We start from the raw sequence: 17,500 nt of genomic DNA, 5'->3' as shown, positions 1-17,500 counted from the left end.
CACCCATAACACGTTAACTACAGACAACACACCCATAACACGTTAACTACAGACAACACACCCATAACACGTTAACTACAGACAACACACCCATAACACGTTAACTACAGACAACACACCCATAACACGTTAACTACAGACAACACACCCATAACACGTTAACTACAGACAACACAGCCATAACATGTTAACTACAGACAACACACCCATAACACGTTAACTACAGACAACACACCCATAACACGTTAACTACAGACAACACACCCATAACATGTTAACTACAGACAACACACCCATAACACGTTAACTACAGACAACACACCCATAACATGTTAACTACAGACAACACAGCCATAACACGTTAACTACAGACAACACACCCATAACACGTTAACTACAGACAACACACCCATAACATGTTAACTACAGACAACACACCCATAACATGTTAACTACAGACAACACACCCATAACATGTTAACTACAGACAACACACCCATAACATGTTAACTACAGACAACACACCCATAACATGTTAACTACAGACAACACACCCATAACATGTTAACTACAGACAACACACCCATAACATGTTAACTACAGACAACACAGCCATAACACGTTAACTACAGACAACACAGCCATAACATGTTAACTACAGACAACACACCCATAACACGTTAACTACAGACAACACACCCATAACATGTTAACTACAGACAACACAGCCATAACACGTTAACTACAGACAACACACCCATAACATGTTAACTACAGACAACACACCCATAACATGTTAACTACAGACAACACAGCCATAACATGTTAACTACAGACAACACAGCCATAACACGTTAACTACAGACAACACACCCATAACATGTTAACTACAGACAACACACCCATAACATGTTAACTACAGACAACACACCCATAACATGTTAACTACAGACAACACACCCATAACATGTTAACTACAGACAACACACCCATAACATGTTAACTACAGACAACACACCCATAACATGTTAACTACAGACAACACACCCATAACATGTTAACTACAGACAACACACCCATAACATGTTAACTACAGACAACACACCCATAACATGTTAACTACAGACAACACACCCATAACATGTTAACACATTGAATGCCTAAAACGAATTAACTCGTTTTTAGCTTTTCATCACTTGAGTGCCAAGATCTGCTAAAAACGAGTTAACTCGTTTTTAGTAAAAAATTAATTTTTCAAAAATTTTCAAAATTTTTTTTTTTTTTTTTTTACTTTTTTTTTTTTAAATTTGACCCAAAGACCAAGGAGATATGAATTTTCGAAGATCTTTACTCTCATCCACTTCCTTGTTAACTTAAAACTTTAAAATTTTGTATCTCGGCTCCTGAGTACTTTTTTTTTTTCCATTGAAAAATGTCTGGCATGAATAACAATAGGCAGTGAAAATAATTCAGGCAGTCAATGTGTTAACTACAGACAACACAGCCATAACACGTTAACTACAGACAACACACCCATAACACGTTAACTACAGACAACACAGCCATAACACGTTAACTACAGACAACACACCCATAACATGTTAACTACAGACAACACAGCCATAACATGTTAACTACAGACAACACAGCCATAACATGTTAACTACAGACAACACACCCATAACACGTTAACTACAGACAACACACCCATAACATGTTAACTACAGACAACACACCCATAACATGTTAACTACAGACAACACACCCATAACACGTTAACTACAGACAACACAGCCATAACACGTTAACTACAGACAACACACCCATAACATGTTAACTACAGACAACACACCCATAACACGTTAACTACAGACAACACAGCCATAACACGTTAACTACAGACAACACACCCATAACACGTTAACTACAGACAACACACCCATAACACGTTAACTACAGACAACACACCCATAACACGTTAACTACAGACAACACACCCATAACACGTTAACTACAGACAACACACCCATAACACGTTAACTACAGACAACACAACAGCCCCCTTCAGGATGTTTTGCTACGCACTATATATCAGCCCATATATGGGCCTATTGGTCGGATTGGCGGTTCTGGACAACCGCATATCCGAATGACTCGGCGGCGGGCACCGCACTCCCTCCAGACCTTACCGATGTGCTCGCCGAGTTTGAAGTCGGTTGGTCCCATATAAGCACCTGACCATATATGGGCATAGTGGTCGGATCTGTGGCTCTGGACAACCAGATGCTCATATATGGGTTGGTTTATGGTTATGTGATAGTGGCGTGCCTATACATGGGCGTATTGGGTTTGTTTATGGTTATGTCTGAGTCAGAGTAGACTGGAGGAACGCAGGCTTTCCAAGGTCTAGAGGGGCGGAACCAAACCTCCCGCTTGAATCCAACGCCGGCTCCCTATTGCTTCACCAATCTATGTGCCCCCCCCCCCAGCCTGTGCACAAAACACTGACATTACCAAATTTGGAACGACGCCCCTCTGCACTCTTATTGGTTAGGGCAATACAAGGTTCACTCCCACTCATAGACCACAGTTCCAGCAACATTACCCCAGGCTTTTTTTCTTTTGAAACCAAAAAAAAGGCATGGGTTCCCGGGGCTACAGTCAGAGTGACATCAGAGGTCCTGCTAGGGGCGGGGCTACAGTCAGAGTGACATCAGAGGTCCTGCTAGGGGCGGGACAATATGGGTATCTCATGATCACACACGAAAAACGTTTGTGTGTGCGTGTGCGTGTGTGTGTGTGTGCGTGTGCGTGTGCGTGTGTGTGTGTACCATCATCACTGCAACCATTTTCCAGCTCATCTGGAAAGTCATCATCATCATCTTCTTCATCGATAATCTGCTGACTAATCACACACACACACACACACACACACACACACACACACACACACACACACACACACACGTTTGCATTACTACTGTATACTTCAGGATATCAACATCTTAGGATGGCAATTTTGGTCATCCCCAAGGGACCCCCAGAAGAGAATATTCATGGAAAAAAATGTTTTCAAAATAATTAAAACATTTCCAAACATTTTCGATATTCAAAAATGGTCAAAAATAGCAGATCTACAAGCTGTGAGCTTGTAGATCTGCAATGTTTTAATAGCCCAACGTATAAATGTATAAAGTGGTTCAAATGATTGTGATTAGGGGTGTGCCGATACACTAATTTCACGAAACGATACGATACGATATTTGGCTCACAACTTCGATACGATTTCGATACGATACGATACACACTTTTTTTATTATGAAAATATATGGAGGAGAAAAAAAGAAAATGCAAACAAATAATTCTGTTTTTGCATTATTCAGACATGCAAACTTGTAGCTTTTCAGCTACAATAGTCGTTTTGAATCCAAATAGTATGACACCTGACCCGAAAAAAAAACATGTTGTCACTCTTTTCACTTCGGGGCCGTTTGCATGCCTGATTATTATGATTGTAAAAAAAAAAAAAAAAAAAAAAAAAAAAAAAATTTCCAAAAACGATATATTTTTTTCCAAAACGATACATATCGTCGCGAAAACGTATCGCGATATATCGCGGGACGATATATCGGCACACCCCTAATTGTGATGCTGGATTAACTCATTTTGCTGGGGACCCCCTGGAACCCCCCCTATAAGGACACCTGGGGGTCCCCGGACCCCACTTTGAGAACCATTGATGTAAATTGAGTGAAACTCACCCTTCAATCACACGCTCCTCAGCAGAGTTGGAGGGGCACGAAGGCGCAGGCCGATTGGTCAGGTGTATGGCAGAGATCTGATTGGTCACGGAGCCCACAGAGGCAGACATCTGATTGGACGCTGACAAACAAGCATCAGACAAATAAAATCAGTTGCAGCACCGGTCGCGACCTCCAGGCTGACCTCCTGACCGCCAGGCTGACCCCCAGGCTGAGAGCCAGAGGTCTAAATCAACAGTATATTTAACCCTCTATGCATTACCTTGTAAACAGTCTGTATCCATGGGTTCATTGGGTTGGCTGCCCTGCATGGCACTGCTGTCTGTTGGCCACCTGGTGGCAGCCATGAGACACACACATAATTCTGATTAATAATGTCATTTCATTGTGTTTTCTGGCATTTAAAAGGTAAGGTTAGTGATATTTTCAATGTGTGTTTGTTCAGTAACAGTGTTAACTAGCTCTATATTGTGATAGTAATCATCACTATAGAGTGTTTGTTCAGTAACAGTGTTAAATAGCTCTATATTGTGATAGTAATCATTACTCTAGAGTGTTTGTTCAGTAACAGTGTTAAACAGCTCCATATTGTGATAGTAATCATTACTATAGAGTGTTTGTTCAGTAACAGTGTTAAACAGCTCTATATTGTGATAGTAATCATTAGTAATCATTACTATACTGTTTGTTCAGTAAAAGTGTTAAATAGCTCTATATTGTGATAGTAATCATTACTATAGTGTTTGTTCAGTAACAGTGTTAAATAGCTCTATATTGTGATAGTGATCATTACTATAGTGTTTGTTCAGTAACAGTGTTAAATAGCTCTATATTGTGATAGTAATCATTGCTATAGAGTGTTTGTTCAGTAACAGTGTTAAATAGCTCTGTAGTGTGATAGTAATCATTAGTAATCATTACTATAGTGTTTGTTCAGTAACAGTGTTAAATAGCTCTATATTGTGATAGTAATCATTAGTAATCATTACTATAGTGTTTGTTCAGTAACAGTGTTAAATAGCTCTATATTGTGATAGTAATCATTACTATAGTGTTTGTTCAGTAACAGTGTTAAATAGCTCTATATTGTGATAGTAATCATTGCTATAGAGTGTTTGTTCAGTAACAGTGTTAAATAGCTCTATATTGTGATAGTAATCATTGCTATAGAGTGTTTGTTCAGTAACAGTGTTAAATAGCTCTATATTGTGATAGTAATCATTAGTAATCATTACTATAGTGTTTGTTCAGTAACATAAGTCTTCCTGTGTCTCCAGCTCTTTAATAAACAGAAAACACATTTTCAGCTCAGGACAGAAATGTGATCCAATCAGGAGAGAGAACTCACTCAGAACACATGAAGTGAAACAGGAAGTGATGACACAACAAAATGAGCAGACACAATAGAGTACAGAAGTCCTGACGTCACTCGTTCATCCCCAGGTTCGTAAAGTAATTTCTCTATGGAGAATAACATCGGGTCATCATAGAATCGTCTCATATAAGAATTGTGGTCCAAAAATAAACAAACAAACAAACTAACTATTTCAGGGAGGAGGTTCTGTATCGTTTATGATAGTCAGTCACTTATATTTGATACCAGAATATTCTGGCCCAAAACCATCTCCAACCAACACCTTCTTAGCCTGTGTAAACAGGACAACATGGCTACCATCCTTATAAGAAGGCGGTGGAAATGGATAGGACATGTAATCCGTAGGGAGCAGGACAACATCACCCAAACTGCCCTTCACTGGACACCAGACGGTAAACGCAAGAGAGGCCGACCCAAGAACACCTGGCGCAGGACAGTGGAGGGAGAGCTGAAGAACCTGCATCACACCTGGGGTTCTATAAAGACGCTGTCCCAGAACAGACAGGAGTGGAGATCCTTTGTTGCTGCCCTACATGCCAGCCGCAATAAAGGGCAGTAAGTAAGTAAGTATATTTGATACAGTCTGTTTCTGGCGAAAATGTAACTAATTCGGCGGAAGTAACATTAGCGTTTTCTCACCGTCAGTTGATGCTTCATATCCATAAGAGTCAAACCGCCGGGGTCATTTGTTTATTTTTGGAACACAGTTATTATTTGACGCGATATTAAATAAGTCTATGGGGATTCAGAATGGGGGTGGAAAACCGCGAACCAGGTCGACAAACCTAGGATGAGTAAATTACGTCAGACTTCGGTGCTCTATTGGAACTGTAACACTATAGAATTTAAGCTGATGAATGGGTACTCTTAAATTACATTTGCAACCCACCAGAAAATGTGTGTTCTGTATTAAAACGTGTTAAGTGACGCATTGATAGCTTGTAGATCAGCAATTTTCGGCAACTTTTTTATGACACTGGAGTATGACGAAGTAGGGCATTCATTTACGGGTGAGAAAAAAAAACCTATGTATATAACATATATGACAATTATGAACAGGCTCTATGCACAGCAGCCATATTGTAAAGAAACTGGGCCTCTTCCTTACTTCCTTCACAGGTGTTACCAATGATACTAATGAAGGCTCTGTCAAACAGACTCACTGGAAACACTGCTACACCAGTGGGTCTCAAAGTGTGGTCCAGGGACCCTCATGGGTCCTTGAGGGAGTTTGAATTGGACCCTTATGGGTGTGCAAAAGTTATGAGGCTCCTTGAAGTTAAAAAGTTGAGAAGCACTGTGCTACACTAAATGGAACAGAGCCTTAATCATCAGTATAATTGGTAAAACCTGTGAAGGAAGTAAGGAAGAGGCCCAGTTTCTTTCCAATATGGCTGCCGTGCATAGAGCCTATCGTGACAATCGTATACCTTGGTTTAAGCGGCGCGGTCGCAGAGGACGGATATTTACACGACGTTGTCGACCGAGCGCCGTCCGTCCGTCCGCCACTGTTTTCTCCAGCAGCAGCAGCAGCAGCAGCCTGCTGTGAAGGAGGGTCGTCGGTTGATCCCACCACCATGTCTGCTGTGGAGGAGGCGGTTGGGTGGTTGTTGGCATGGCCGGCATCATCCACGTGTTGTAGCGCCCCCCGGCGGTCAGACAGAGAAAGGCAGAAAGAAGGCACTGCTGCTGTAGCTTCAGTCTATGGGAGGAGATAACCATGACAGGGGTCAAAGGTCAGACTGCGGCAGTGTTCATTTTTTTAAATTTAGCTTAGTTATTAGTCTTTTAAATACAATTCCATTTAGTTTTTTTGTCATATTCTGGTTATCTGAAATGTTTTACTTTTAGTCTAGTTTTAGTTGACTAAATATCATAATATTTTAGTGGTCTGAATCTATAGACCCCATAACAGACGACGTCAGACTGATAAGAACCAGTATGCGCTCAATGAAACCATTCTGTCAGGTCTCGCTAGGACGCGCCTCACCAGCCAATACACAAGAGGGGGTTGGGGTTAGAGGTTAGAGGGGGTTGGGGTGTGCTGAAACCAGCGCACCCCGAAACAACAGGTTGAGAATTGATTGCGTGAAACAATCACCTGTGCGTCCAGTCTCAATGTTGGTAAACAAATAATTGGTCTATTGGCTGGCATGGCCAGACTAATATCACTCATATTTCCAAGCAGCAGATACAGACAAAACGCCTCTAGCGATAAACCCGCCCCATATTTGCACACTGGGCCCTGATTGGTTCCCCACAAGTTCGGGGGCAGCGAAATCCAATCACAACCGAGCAGGACCAGACTAATCTGCTGTCTGGTTTCCAGGCTACTGAATCTACAGTTGATTTAGTAAAATAAATGTTTTATACATCGCCACATCTACAAGCTCAGGACGCGTCGCAGATGTGTTTTGAGCTAAATCAGCTATTTTCGGAGCGTTGAGCGTGACACCCACACGCAACCGAGCTTAAAATTACTTAAAACTATCGAGCATAAAATTACTTAAAATTACCGAGCATAAAATTACTTAAAATTACGAGCATAACAGTTCTCTGCGTGGGATAAGTTGATCTCTAGGTTTATTTGGGCAGGAGCTCGACCCAGGGTAAGACTCAAGACTCTTCAATTAGACAAGGAAAATGGAGGACTAGCACTGCCAAATTTCAAAGAATACTATTATGCTGCACAATTGAGGTATATCGTCTACTGGTGCTCCCCAAACTATGTATCCAGGTGGAAGGACATTGAGGTGGGTGTGGGTCGAGCTCCCCCTCAGGCCATGTTAAGTGGAAAAGAATTTAAGGGAGACAATTCTATTGTAAGCAAAACGTTGGGAATATGGCATGATGTGGTTAAAAAGTATAAATTGACAGGTGACAGTAAACTCCTGATCTGGCCCTCCCATACTACGAAATTCAGACCTGGGGAACTAGATAAGACATATGAAAGATGGAGAGACAGAGGAATAACAGCTATGTGTACACTTCTAGAGGGTCAACAATTCAAATATTTTGATCAACTCAAGAGGGAGTTTGACTTGGAAAATGGTGACATGTTCAGATTTTTTCAGCTAAGACATTTTTATGACACAGAAATTAAAAAGGAGCTATCAGTGGAAGGAAATGAAGTGATTGGTGTTTTGACGGGTGCATACGAACAAACACCTTCAAGGATTGTTTCCAAACTGTATAGAGGCTTGCAGAAGCAACATGGAAGAAATACAATGTATGTGAAATCGAAATGGGAATCTGAATTTAATATTGAGATGTCTGAGAGTGAGTGGCGTTCCATGTGTTCCACACAACAATCTTCAACAAACTCTAAGCAATGGAGGGAATTTGGGTGGAAGAATTTAATACGCTTTTTCATTACACCTAAAATCAAAAGCAAACAACTGAGTAAGCAGCAGTATTGTTGGAGAGAGTGTGGGCATCCGAACGCCAATCATTCACACATTTTCTGGTCATGTAAGAAAATACAGTCATTCTGGGACAGTGTTCTCCGGATTTTGGAGGCAGTAATGGGCTACAAGATTGTCTGTGATCCCCGGATTTTGTATCTCGGTTTGACACCAGATGACATAATAGGACATGAGGACGTTTACCTGTTCAAAATCTTGACACTGGCAGCTAAAAAAGCCATCACAAGGAAATGGCTGAAAACAGACCCTCCTAGAGAGGAACATTGGTGTGATATTATTGAAGAAATATGTCTTATGGAAAAAATGACTTATAATTTAAGGATTAAGGCAAGAGATTTTTGAGAAACGTTGGGAGAAATGGCATGTGTATGAGAGTAAATGAATAGTGTATACCCCCCCCCTGTATTGTCCCTTCCCCCTTTTTCTTTTCTTTTTCTGGATTGTTTTTTTTTACTGTTCTGTCTTTTTCTTCCGTTCCGTTTTTTGTTTTCCTTATTGTAATGTCTTTTTTGAACGTATGTTTTGTTTGTTTGAAAAATAAAGACCAAGTTTTAAAAAAAATAAAAAATTACGAGCATAAAATTACTAACGCTGCAGTTGCGCAAATATTTTCCCTTCTCAGTTACCTTGTGTTCAGGCACTCCTGCGCCGCCGGGACTGATGGGTAATGAACAGACGGTCGCTGCTGTTGGCTCGGCGGTTCGGGACACACGTGCTGCTGATTGGCCTTTAGTCTCCAGGTCTGGAAGACAACCAGGCTGGACCGCGCTACCGCCAGCGCTGTGAGGTCCACTAGCCTGAGTACCGTTAGCCAGGCTACCGTTAGCCAGGGTACCGTTAGCCATGGTACCGCTAGCCAGGGTACCGTTAACCATGGTAACGCTAGCGAGGCTACCGTTCGCCAGGCTACCGTTAGCCAGGCTACCGTTAACCATGGTACCGCTAGCCAGGCTACCGTTAGCCAGGGTACCGTTAGGTAGGGTACCGTTAGCCAGGGTACCGTTAGCCAGGGTACCGTTATCAAGGTGAGGAGGGAGCAGCAGGAAGCCCTTGATCAGTTTCTGAACGGCCTCAGTGAAGTTAAGGGTTCCAACCTCTAGAGACTCTTCTAACTCCCCAGAGGAGCGGGGGGAAGGAGGAGGAGGAGGAGGAGGACGACTCTCAAACTCGGAGGAGGAGGAGAGGAAAGGAGCGGCGCGGCAGGGAGGACGAGCAGCGGGACTCCTCCTCTCCTCAGGGGGAAGGGAAGGAGGTGCAGCAGGACTCCTCCTCTCCTCCTGACTCTCTCTGGAAGACGCTTCTCCTCCGCTGCTCCTCAGCCTGGTGATTAGTCATCATAAAAATAGTTGATCAATGATTTTGTGTTTTTGAACATTGAACATATAAACATTACATTACCGTTAGAATTGTAGGCTTAACAAACTTAACAAACTAGACTGCACAGAGCAGATTTGACAAATACGTCACGCTGCGCCGAGGGTATATTTGACATTATATGTACTCTTATCGACTGTAGTTACTGTCCCTCCTCTCTACGGCTCCTCTCACTAAGGCTCTTCCCACTATGAACTCCTCTCTACGGCTCAATTCCAAAAATTGGCATATCTTCCAAACTAATAGAGCTATGAATGTAAACACAGTGTCTAATCCTATGTTTTTGAGGTCAGGGAATTGATTAGAAGCATTTTTAAAAAGACTGAGATTTTTTTGGTAACTTAACTTAAATGTTATTGCCATTTACAGGTGAAAGGTGTAAATGGCAGGTGAAATCACAAAACTAAATGCAGTAAGTAAAACATAAAGAAAATAAAAGGCACATTGAAAGGCACAGGTGTTTTCAACGCTTGACTGTGACCTCCTGATTGCATTACACAACTTAAATCATCTAGAAAACTCAAAATATCTATAATCTACTCCAACTTAATTTAACCACATCATGTAGAGACATGTAGAAAGATATGTAGAACCTTCACTGCATCATTGGTGCAGGTGATTTCAACACCCAGACAGTCTAATCATCTAGAAGCTCTTCACTGTTCACTTCAACATTGGTGCAGGTGATTCCCTTACACTGACCACAAGCCAGGGTGCACAGCAGTCCATTCTTGCGACAGGAACAGGTGTTTTTTTCGCACTTGCCGTGGCAGTTGCATTTGACTAGCTTCAGCAAGGCTGCTGGAGCAGCATCCCTCTGCATCCTCACTGGCTTGAGATTCTCCACATGTTGGCCTTTGTGGAGCAACCATCCCCACTTGGTTGGATCAAGAATATTGCCTAGCCAGGTTTGTATCTGGTGGTACACTCGGTAACTATGGTACTTGGCTGCATCGCAAGTAGGTGGGAGAGATTCAGGAGGCAGATAGACCAACCTGGACGCCACCTTGCTACTGAACCTGGCTGCTCTTTCAAAGTCAAGGCTATTCCCAGGCTTACAGTTGTACAGGACTTCTAGAGCGGCCTGGCCATGCTTGTTGACATCATCGTGGCTTTGATTTGGCTTCATGAATAAGCTGGCGGGGTCCTTGAGCTGATGGCATTTGCTCATTGCCATGACCTTCCCTATGCTGTACGGCCTTGACGTCGTATCACACCCTGTGATGGAATGTAGGAAGAGCAATGATGCAGTAAGGTTAGGGGCTAGATTACCTTGTAGGATCCGGATGTTGAGGATCTTGCTGGCTGTCTGTAGGAAGATGGCATGATGGCTGGGACTGAGATGGTGCAGCAGCAGGACCAGCAGGTCGGTGTCGTCCCCAACCACTGCCACTGATCTTCTCTTGGCCATGGTACATGCTGTTGACACAATGTCGTAGTCAGCATCACCAGCACTGTGGTAGAGTTCAACTCCAGCTTTCTCCAGCTCACTGCCAATGAAGTACAGGAACTTCTGCTTATTCCTGGGGTTTGCGAGGAATGCCTTCTTCTTCATGGTCAGCTGCATTTCTGGCTTGAAGTCAACTTCTGCTCCGATGTTGTTTGACATGGAACGTCTCTGGTGTGCTTCATCCTTGGTAGAGGGACCACTTCCATAACCATCAAATACGACAACAGCATGTCTGTAGTGGCGATGTAGATACTGCACATACAAACTGGATAGATTGGCATATGTTGTCTGGTTGGGCCATGGCAGCCGTTGCAAGAGTGCACCACCATCAAGGACGTACACAACATCATCTGGACATTGACTTACTACAAAGGATGGTACCTTCTTCACCAGGCCTGTCTGGAGACTGGCCTTGTCTGGCGGACGCATCAGGAGACTGTTGTCAAACAGAGCTGTGGGGTAAGCTGACAACTCGTATGTGAACAAGGTTCTTGTGTCAACAGTCCCTGTTCCTGCCACAACAAGACGTTGGAACAACTGTTTCGGGTCGATCTCCAGGCGTTTTCCTTCAATGGCAATGTAAGTTGAGGCAGCAAGTGTGGTGACCTGATCTCTCTTGCGGAACGTGTGCTCTGCTACCGATTTGCCCTGCATGGATTTCAGTATGGCATGACCAACTGACTCTGCTCTTTCTACATTCACAGACTTGTCAGCTACGACTCCAGATGACAGACTATGCAGTTCCCTCGAATCCCGGGAGAAAGGTTTTCGTTCAGAGAAGTAGTTCAGGATAATCTGCACATCCTTGGCATCTCTGGTCATCCTAGCAGCTGCCCTGTCCTTGTGGACCACTGCTTCCTTGATGTCTTGAAGGCCAGTCTCTTCTCTCACGGCCCTGTTGACTTCTCCACATGCTGGGGTGGACATCAACCATATCAGACTTGTCGACTGTTCAAACCCCCGACCTCTTGTCAGACCACCAACCGCCTTAATGTTCCTCATGAGAACGTGTTCAATATACAGGTCACTGTATATATACCTGCCCAGTAGTTCTCGCTTCTTCTCAGGACAAAGAGGCCATCAACAAACTTGCTGTAGGCCTATACCGTGTGGATGAGTATCCTGAAGCTTCTCCATCTTGTTTAAGTACAAGACAAGGGACTTTGTGTAGTTGTGATGTCCTGAAGCTTGTGGTCAGTGTAAGGGAATAACCTGCACCAATGTTGAAGTGAACAGTGAAGAGCTTCTAGATGATTAGACTGTCTGGGTGTTGAAATCACCTGCACCAATGATGCAGTGAAGGTTACATATCTCTCTACATGTCTCTACATGATGTGGTTAAATTAAGTTGGAGTAGATTATAGGTATTTTGAGTTTTCTAGATGATTTAAGTTATGTGTAATGCAATCAGGAGGTCACAGTCAAGCGTTGAAAACACCTGTGCCTTTCAATGTGCCTTTTATTTTCTTTATGTTTTACTTACTGCATTAAGTTTTGTGATTTCACCTGTAAATGGCAATACAATTTAACTTAAGTTACTAAAGAAATCTCAGTCTTATTAAAAATGCTTCTAATCAATTCCCTGACTTAAAAAACATAGGATTAGACACTTTGTTTACATTCATAGCTCTATTAGTTTGGAAGATATGCCAATTTTTGGAATTAAATACTCACAATGGCGGCCATCTTGGATTTAGGGTATTAGCAGTGAGCAGATCAGGGTAGATTTTTTTATCCTGGCTAGTAGACCTAATTTCTCCAGTCAAAATCAGTTGAGAAACAAAATAATACAATTTGGTCCAACCTGAGTGGATTTTTTTACTTTAATTACCGGACTAAAAAGTTAGTGACACCCACAGTCATGAAACTAGAGGGAGCATAAACAACAATCTGGTACCACCCACCCATAAAACAAACATGGGCAAATTCTCCTTCTACAGCACAGCCACCAAGGTATGGAATAGTCTAACCCCCATCCCTCAGTTCCTCCCGCAGTTCGCTGGGCTCATTTAAAACAGCCCTAAAAACTCATCTTTACATCTCTACTACTGGTATAAACTGGTATTGGTACATCTGTACTACCTAGTGTCTACTACTGGTATAAACTGGTATTGGTACATCTGTACTACCTAGTGTCTACTACTGGTATAAACTGGTATTGGTACATCTGTACTACCTAGTGTCTCCTACTGGTATGAACTGGTATTGGTACATCTGTACTACCTAGTGTCTCCTACTGGTATGAACTGGTATTGGTACATCTGTACTACCTAGTGTCTCCTACTGGTATGAACTGGTATTGGTACATCTGTACTACCTAGTGTCTCCTACTGGTATGAACTGGTATTGGTACATCTGTACTACCTGGCGTCTGCCGGTCTCCAACTGGCGGGCGGCTCCAGGCCCTCCTCCACCGAGGACAGTGAACCCTCTTGAGGAGCGGGAAGCCCACCGTTCCATCGCGGCTGCAGGGTTCGAGTCCCGACGTCTTGGGCTGTCACGATTACAAATTTAAGCTGACGATTAATTGTCACACTAATACTTGTGATTAACGATTTGATTGTGTTCTTGGCATTGAACATTGTTGGAACATATGAATTTAAAGACATTTCAGTTTGCTTTTAAGGCTTCGTAATAAAACATTGCACGGGAAGATATGTCAAATAACTGAAGTAGACAAAGAAATGACTGACTTGTATTAATTGTATTAAAAAAAAGGTAAAAATAGCATTAATAGCTGATCTACAGTAAAGTACAAGCTTACAACGTATCACTTTGTAGATCAGCTATTTATGCTTTCTGGTTATGTATGCATGTATTAACATTTTTTAACATGGAAACCATTATGATGATTATGGCAAAAATAATTGTGATTATCTCAAATTCAAACATTCTTTAATAATTGTGATAGGCCTACCGACGTCACGTCGCCTCGAGGCCGAACAAGGCACATCGGCGGCGGTTCGATGCCCGTTTTCCCCGATCACGACCAAAGACGCTGCGCTTCTTTGCTTAGAACAGGAGGAGGAAGACGAGGAGGAGTTTTTGGTCAGGTCGGTGACCCTGACCCTGAGCTCTCGCAGGCCCGTCGTGGTTTCCTGTCCGCTTGAAGGCACTTTATCGGCGGCGGCCGAAACGTCCGGCGGTCTGGAGGAGGAGCCCAGCCGCGGTTTGCCTCCACCCCCCCCGCCCCAGGGAGACGACTGATTGGCCGGCATGATGACCGACACCGTTCCTGAAGGCAGGCAAGGCAAGGTTCTTTGGTTTAGATCAGTGAGAACAGACTAAATAATAAGGTTCTTTAGAACAGACTAAATAATAAGGTTCTTTAGAACAGACTAAATAATAGGGTTCTTTAGAACAGACTAAATAATAGGGTTCTTTAGAACAGACTAAATAATAAGGTTCTTTGGAACAGACTAAATAATACGGTTCTTTAGAACAGACTAAATAATACGGTTCTTTAGAACAGACTAAATAATACGGTTCTTTAGAACAGACTAAATAATAAGGTTCTTTAGAACAGACTAAACAATACGGTTCTTTAGAACAGACTAAATAATAAGGTTCTTTAGAACAGACTAAATAATAAGGTTCTTTAGAACAGACTAAATAATAGGGTTCTTTAGAACAGACTAAATAATAAGGTTCTTTAGAACAAACTAAATCATAGGGTTCTTTAGAACAGACTAAATAATAAGGTTATTTAGAACAGACTAAATCATAGGGTTCTTTAGAACAGACTAAATAATAAGGTTATTTAGAACAGACTAAATCATAGGGTTCTTTAGAACAGACTAAATAATAAGGTTCTTTAGAACAGACTAAATAATAAGGTTCTTTAGAACAGACTAAATAATAAGGTTCTTTAGAACAGACTAAATAATAAGGTTCTTTAGAACAGACTAAATAATAGGGTTCTTTAGAACAGACTAAATAATAAGGTTCTTTAGAACAGACTAAATAATAAGGTTCTTTAGAACAGACTAAATAATAAGGTTCTTTAGAACAGACTAAATAATAAGGTTCTTTAGAACAGACTAAATAATAAGGTTCTTTAGAACAGACTAAATAATAAGGTTATTTAGAACAGACTAAATAATAAGGTTCTTTAGAACAGACTAATTAATAGGGTTCTTTAGAACAGACTAAATAATAGGGTTCTTTATAACAGACTAAATAATAAGGTTCTTTAGAACAGACTAAAGCTATGAGCTTAATGTAGATCTTCTTTTTTTGAATAACCAAAGTATAAAACAATGGTTAAAGTGGTTAAAATGAAGGACAGAGATGCTTAAAAGGAACAGAGTTGAAGCAGACCTGTGGTTTTGGGTCCAGATGGGGGCCTGTGGGTGGAGGTTATGGGTCCAGATGGGGGCCTGTGGGTGGAGGTTATGGGTCCAGATGGGGGCCTGTGGGTGGAGGTTATGGGTCCAGATGGGGGCCTGTGGGTGGAGGTTATGGGTCCAGATGGGGGCCTGTGGGTGGAGGTTATGGGTCCAGATGGGGGCCTGTGGGTGGAGGTTATGGGTCCAGATGGGGGCCTGTGGGTGGAGGTTTTGGGTGGAGAGGGACAGGTGGGGTAGACGACAACAGTCCTGATTGAATGGAAGAAAAAGAAAAAATTGAATCTCATGATTGACACATTTTGTTAACGCCTTTGCAAATCGGTGTTGACAGACAGACAGACAGACAGACAGACAGACAGACAGAGAAAGAGTATGTTGTGCTGGACAACAGTGTCCCTGAATGGAGAACCGGAGCACCCAAAAAACAAATATCAAATTCGCTCAGCGTACAAAAGACCTTAATGATGAAAAGTTATCAAAAGCTTGAGTTTTCATAAAACGGTGTGACCGTGGCGTCAAACTTCCAACGCCAAACAGGAAGTGAATACAGCCTATCTACAATTCCTATTGGCTGGGCTTTAAACAGCCATAACTCCAGTTCGCAGCATGCTACCGAGAACAAATTCGGTATGTGGATTTAGACCACCAATAGACGGGTTTCCTGTTAGTAAACATGAGAGGAATATGACCGCGCAGACGCGGGGGAAGCCTATGGGTGCGTTTGGAAATTACGCACCGGAGCACACTCGCCTATTAGTTTGTATTGGCCAGTGCGCTCACTGCCGCTCAGGGCTGTATTTTCGAACGCGCCTTTCACCCGGGCATGCGCAGATTGCGCATTCTGCTCTGTGATGACGTCGCGCGGAAATCCGTCTATAGGGACGAGCTGTCATTTAAGCCCCGCTCCCTCTGTCTTCCTATTGGCTGGGCTTTAACAGCCATAACTCCATTTTGCAGCATCGAAAACCTACGAAACTCCCTAGGTACCAGAGATACTCATAGGCCTGCGTCCTGCGTCGCTGACGCACAATATTGCGAAAGGACGCATTCATGACACCGTCGTGGCGTCCATGGGACGCACTAGAGTTGTCCACGGGAGCCGCCATTTTGTGCATGCTCAGACCGAATTCTTTAGGTAACGCGTTTGCGTGAGACACCGTCTGCGCAGTTGAAACGTGACGCTTGTAGATCTGCTATTTTCGACTGCTAGGGTTCAAGTGGTTAATGTAAAAAAAAAAAAAATCATATCGCACAATGATTTGGCGGTCCCCTTGTGGTAACTCTGAGGACCCCCTGTTGAAGACCCCTGCTCTACTCTATTTAAATCTAAATGAATGGATAAGTTATAGAAGTGCCCCTGTATTGTCATTACAGCATTTCCCTTAAATCAGTGGTTCTCAACCAGTGGTCCTTGAGGGGGTTCCAAGGTGTCCCCAGGAAAAGGTTAATACATTTTCACCCCTTTATCCATATTGTATACGTTGGCTATTCAAAAATAGCAGATATACAATAAAAAAAATAAAAGATTAATGTTAGTGGTGTAAAATGGCACCCAAATAGATTCTGAGGGCAACACAAAACCCCCCGTTGACAAAACCGTCCCGGGGGGCACCGAACCGGGTCCAAGCACCGGGCACCACGTAGGGTGTGAATTTTGGTGGGACACATTAAAAGTCTTTGTCATGGTCCTTCAAACGTGTATAAAAAGTTTAAACTGAAAATTCCACTCTAGTGAGCCATTGCAGGTGTTTTTCTCTCACATTTCT

The 17,500-nt window shown here is 42.5% G+C and overlaps 1 protein-coding gene across 1 annotated transcript in view; it reads right to left on the bottom strand.

The window, feature by feature from the left end:
• ttll4 (tubulin tyrosine ligase-like family, member 4) overlaps nucleotides 1-17,500 on the bottom strand; it is a 57,625-nt gene that overhangs the window by 34,971 nt on the left and 5,154 nt on the right. The window contains exons 3-10 of the mRNA XM_084085017.1: nucleotides 15,706-15,983; nucleotides 14,303-14,620; nucleotides 13,750-13,879; nucleotides 9,188-9,881; nucleotides 6,567-6,838; nucleotides 4,024-4,094; nucleotides 3,762-3,882; nucleotides 2,832-2,905 (exon numbers count right to left, since the gene is read on the bottom strand). Of these exons, the coding sequence (XP_083941143.1) occupies nucleotides 2,832-2,905; nucleotides 3,762-3,882; nucleotides 4,024-4,094; nucleotides 6,567-6,838; nucleotides 9,188-9,881; nucleotides 13,750-13,879; nucleotides 14,303-14,620; nucleotides 15,706-15,983 (1,958 nt within the window). The remainder of the gene's footprint in view (nucleotides 1-2,831; nucleotides 2,906-3,761; nucleotides 3,883-4,023; nucleotides 4,095-6,566; nucleotides 6,839-9,187; nucleotides 9,882-13,749; nucleotides 13,880-14,302; nucleotides 14,621-15,705; nucleotides 15,984-17,500) is intronic.

Source organism: Gymnoscopelus microlampas (genome assembly GCF_963454915.1).
Source record: "Gymnoscopelus microlampas genome assembly, chromosome: 17".
Lineage (NCBI taxonomy): Eukaryota > Metazoa > Chordata > Actinopteri > Myctophiformes > Myctophidae > Gymnoscopelus > Gymnoscopelus microlampas.
This window is presented reverse-complemented; position numbering and strand designations above follow the sequence as displayed.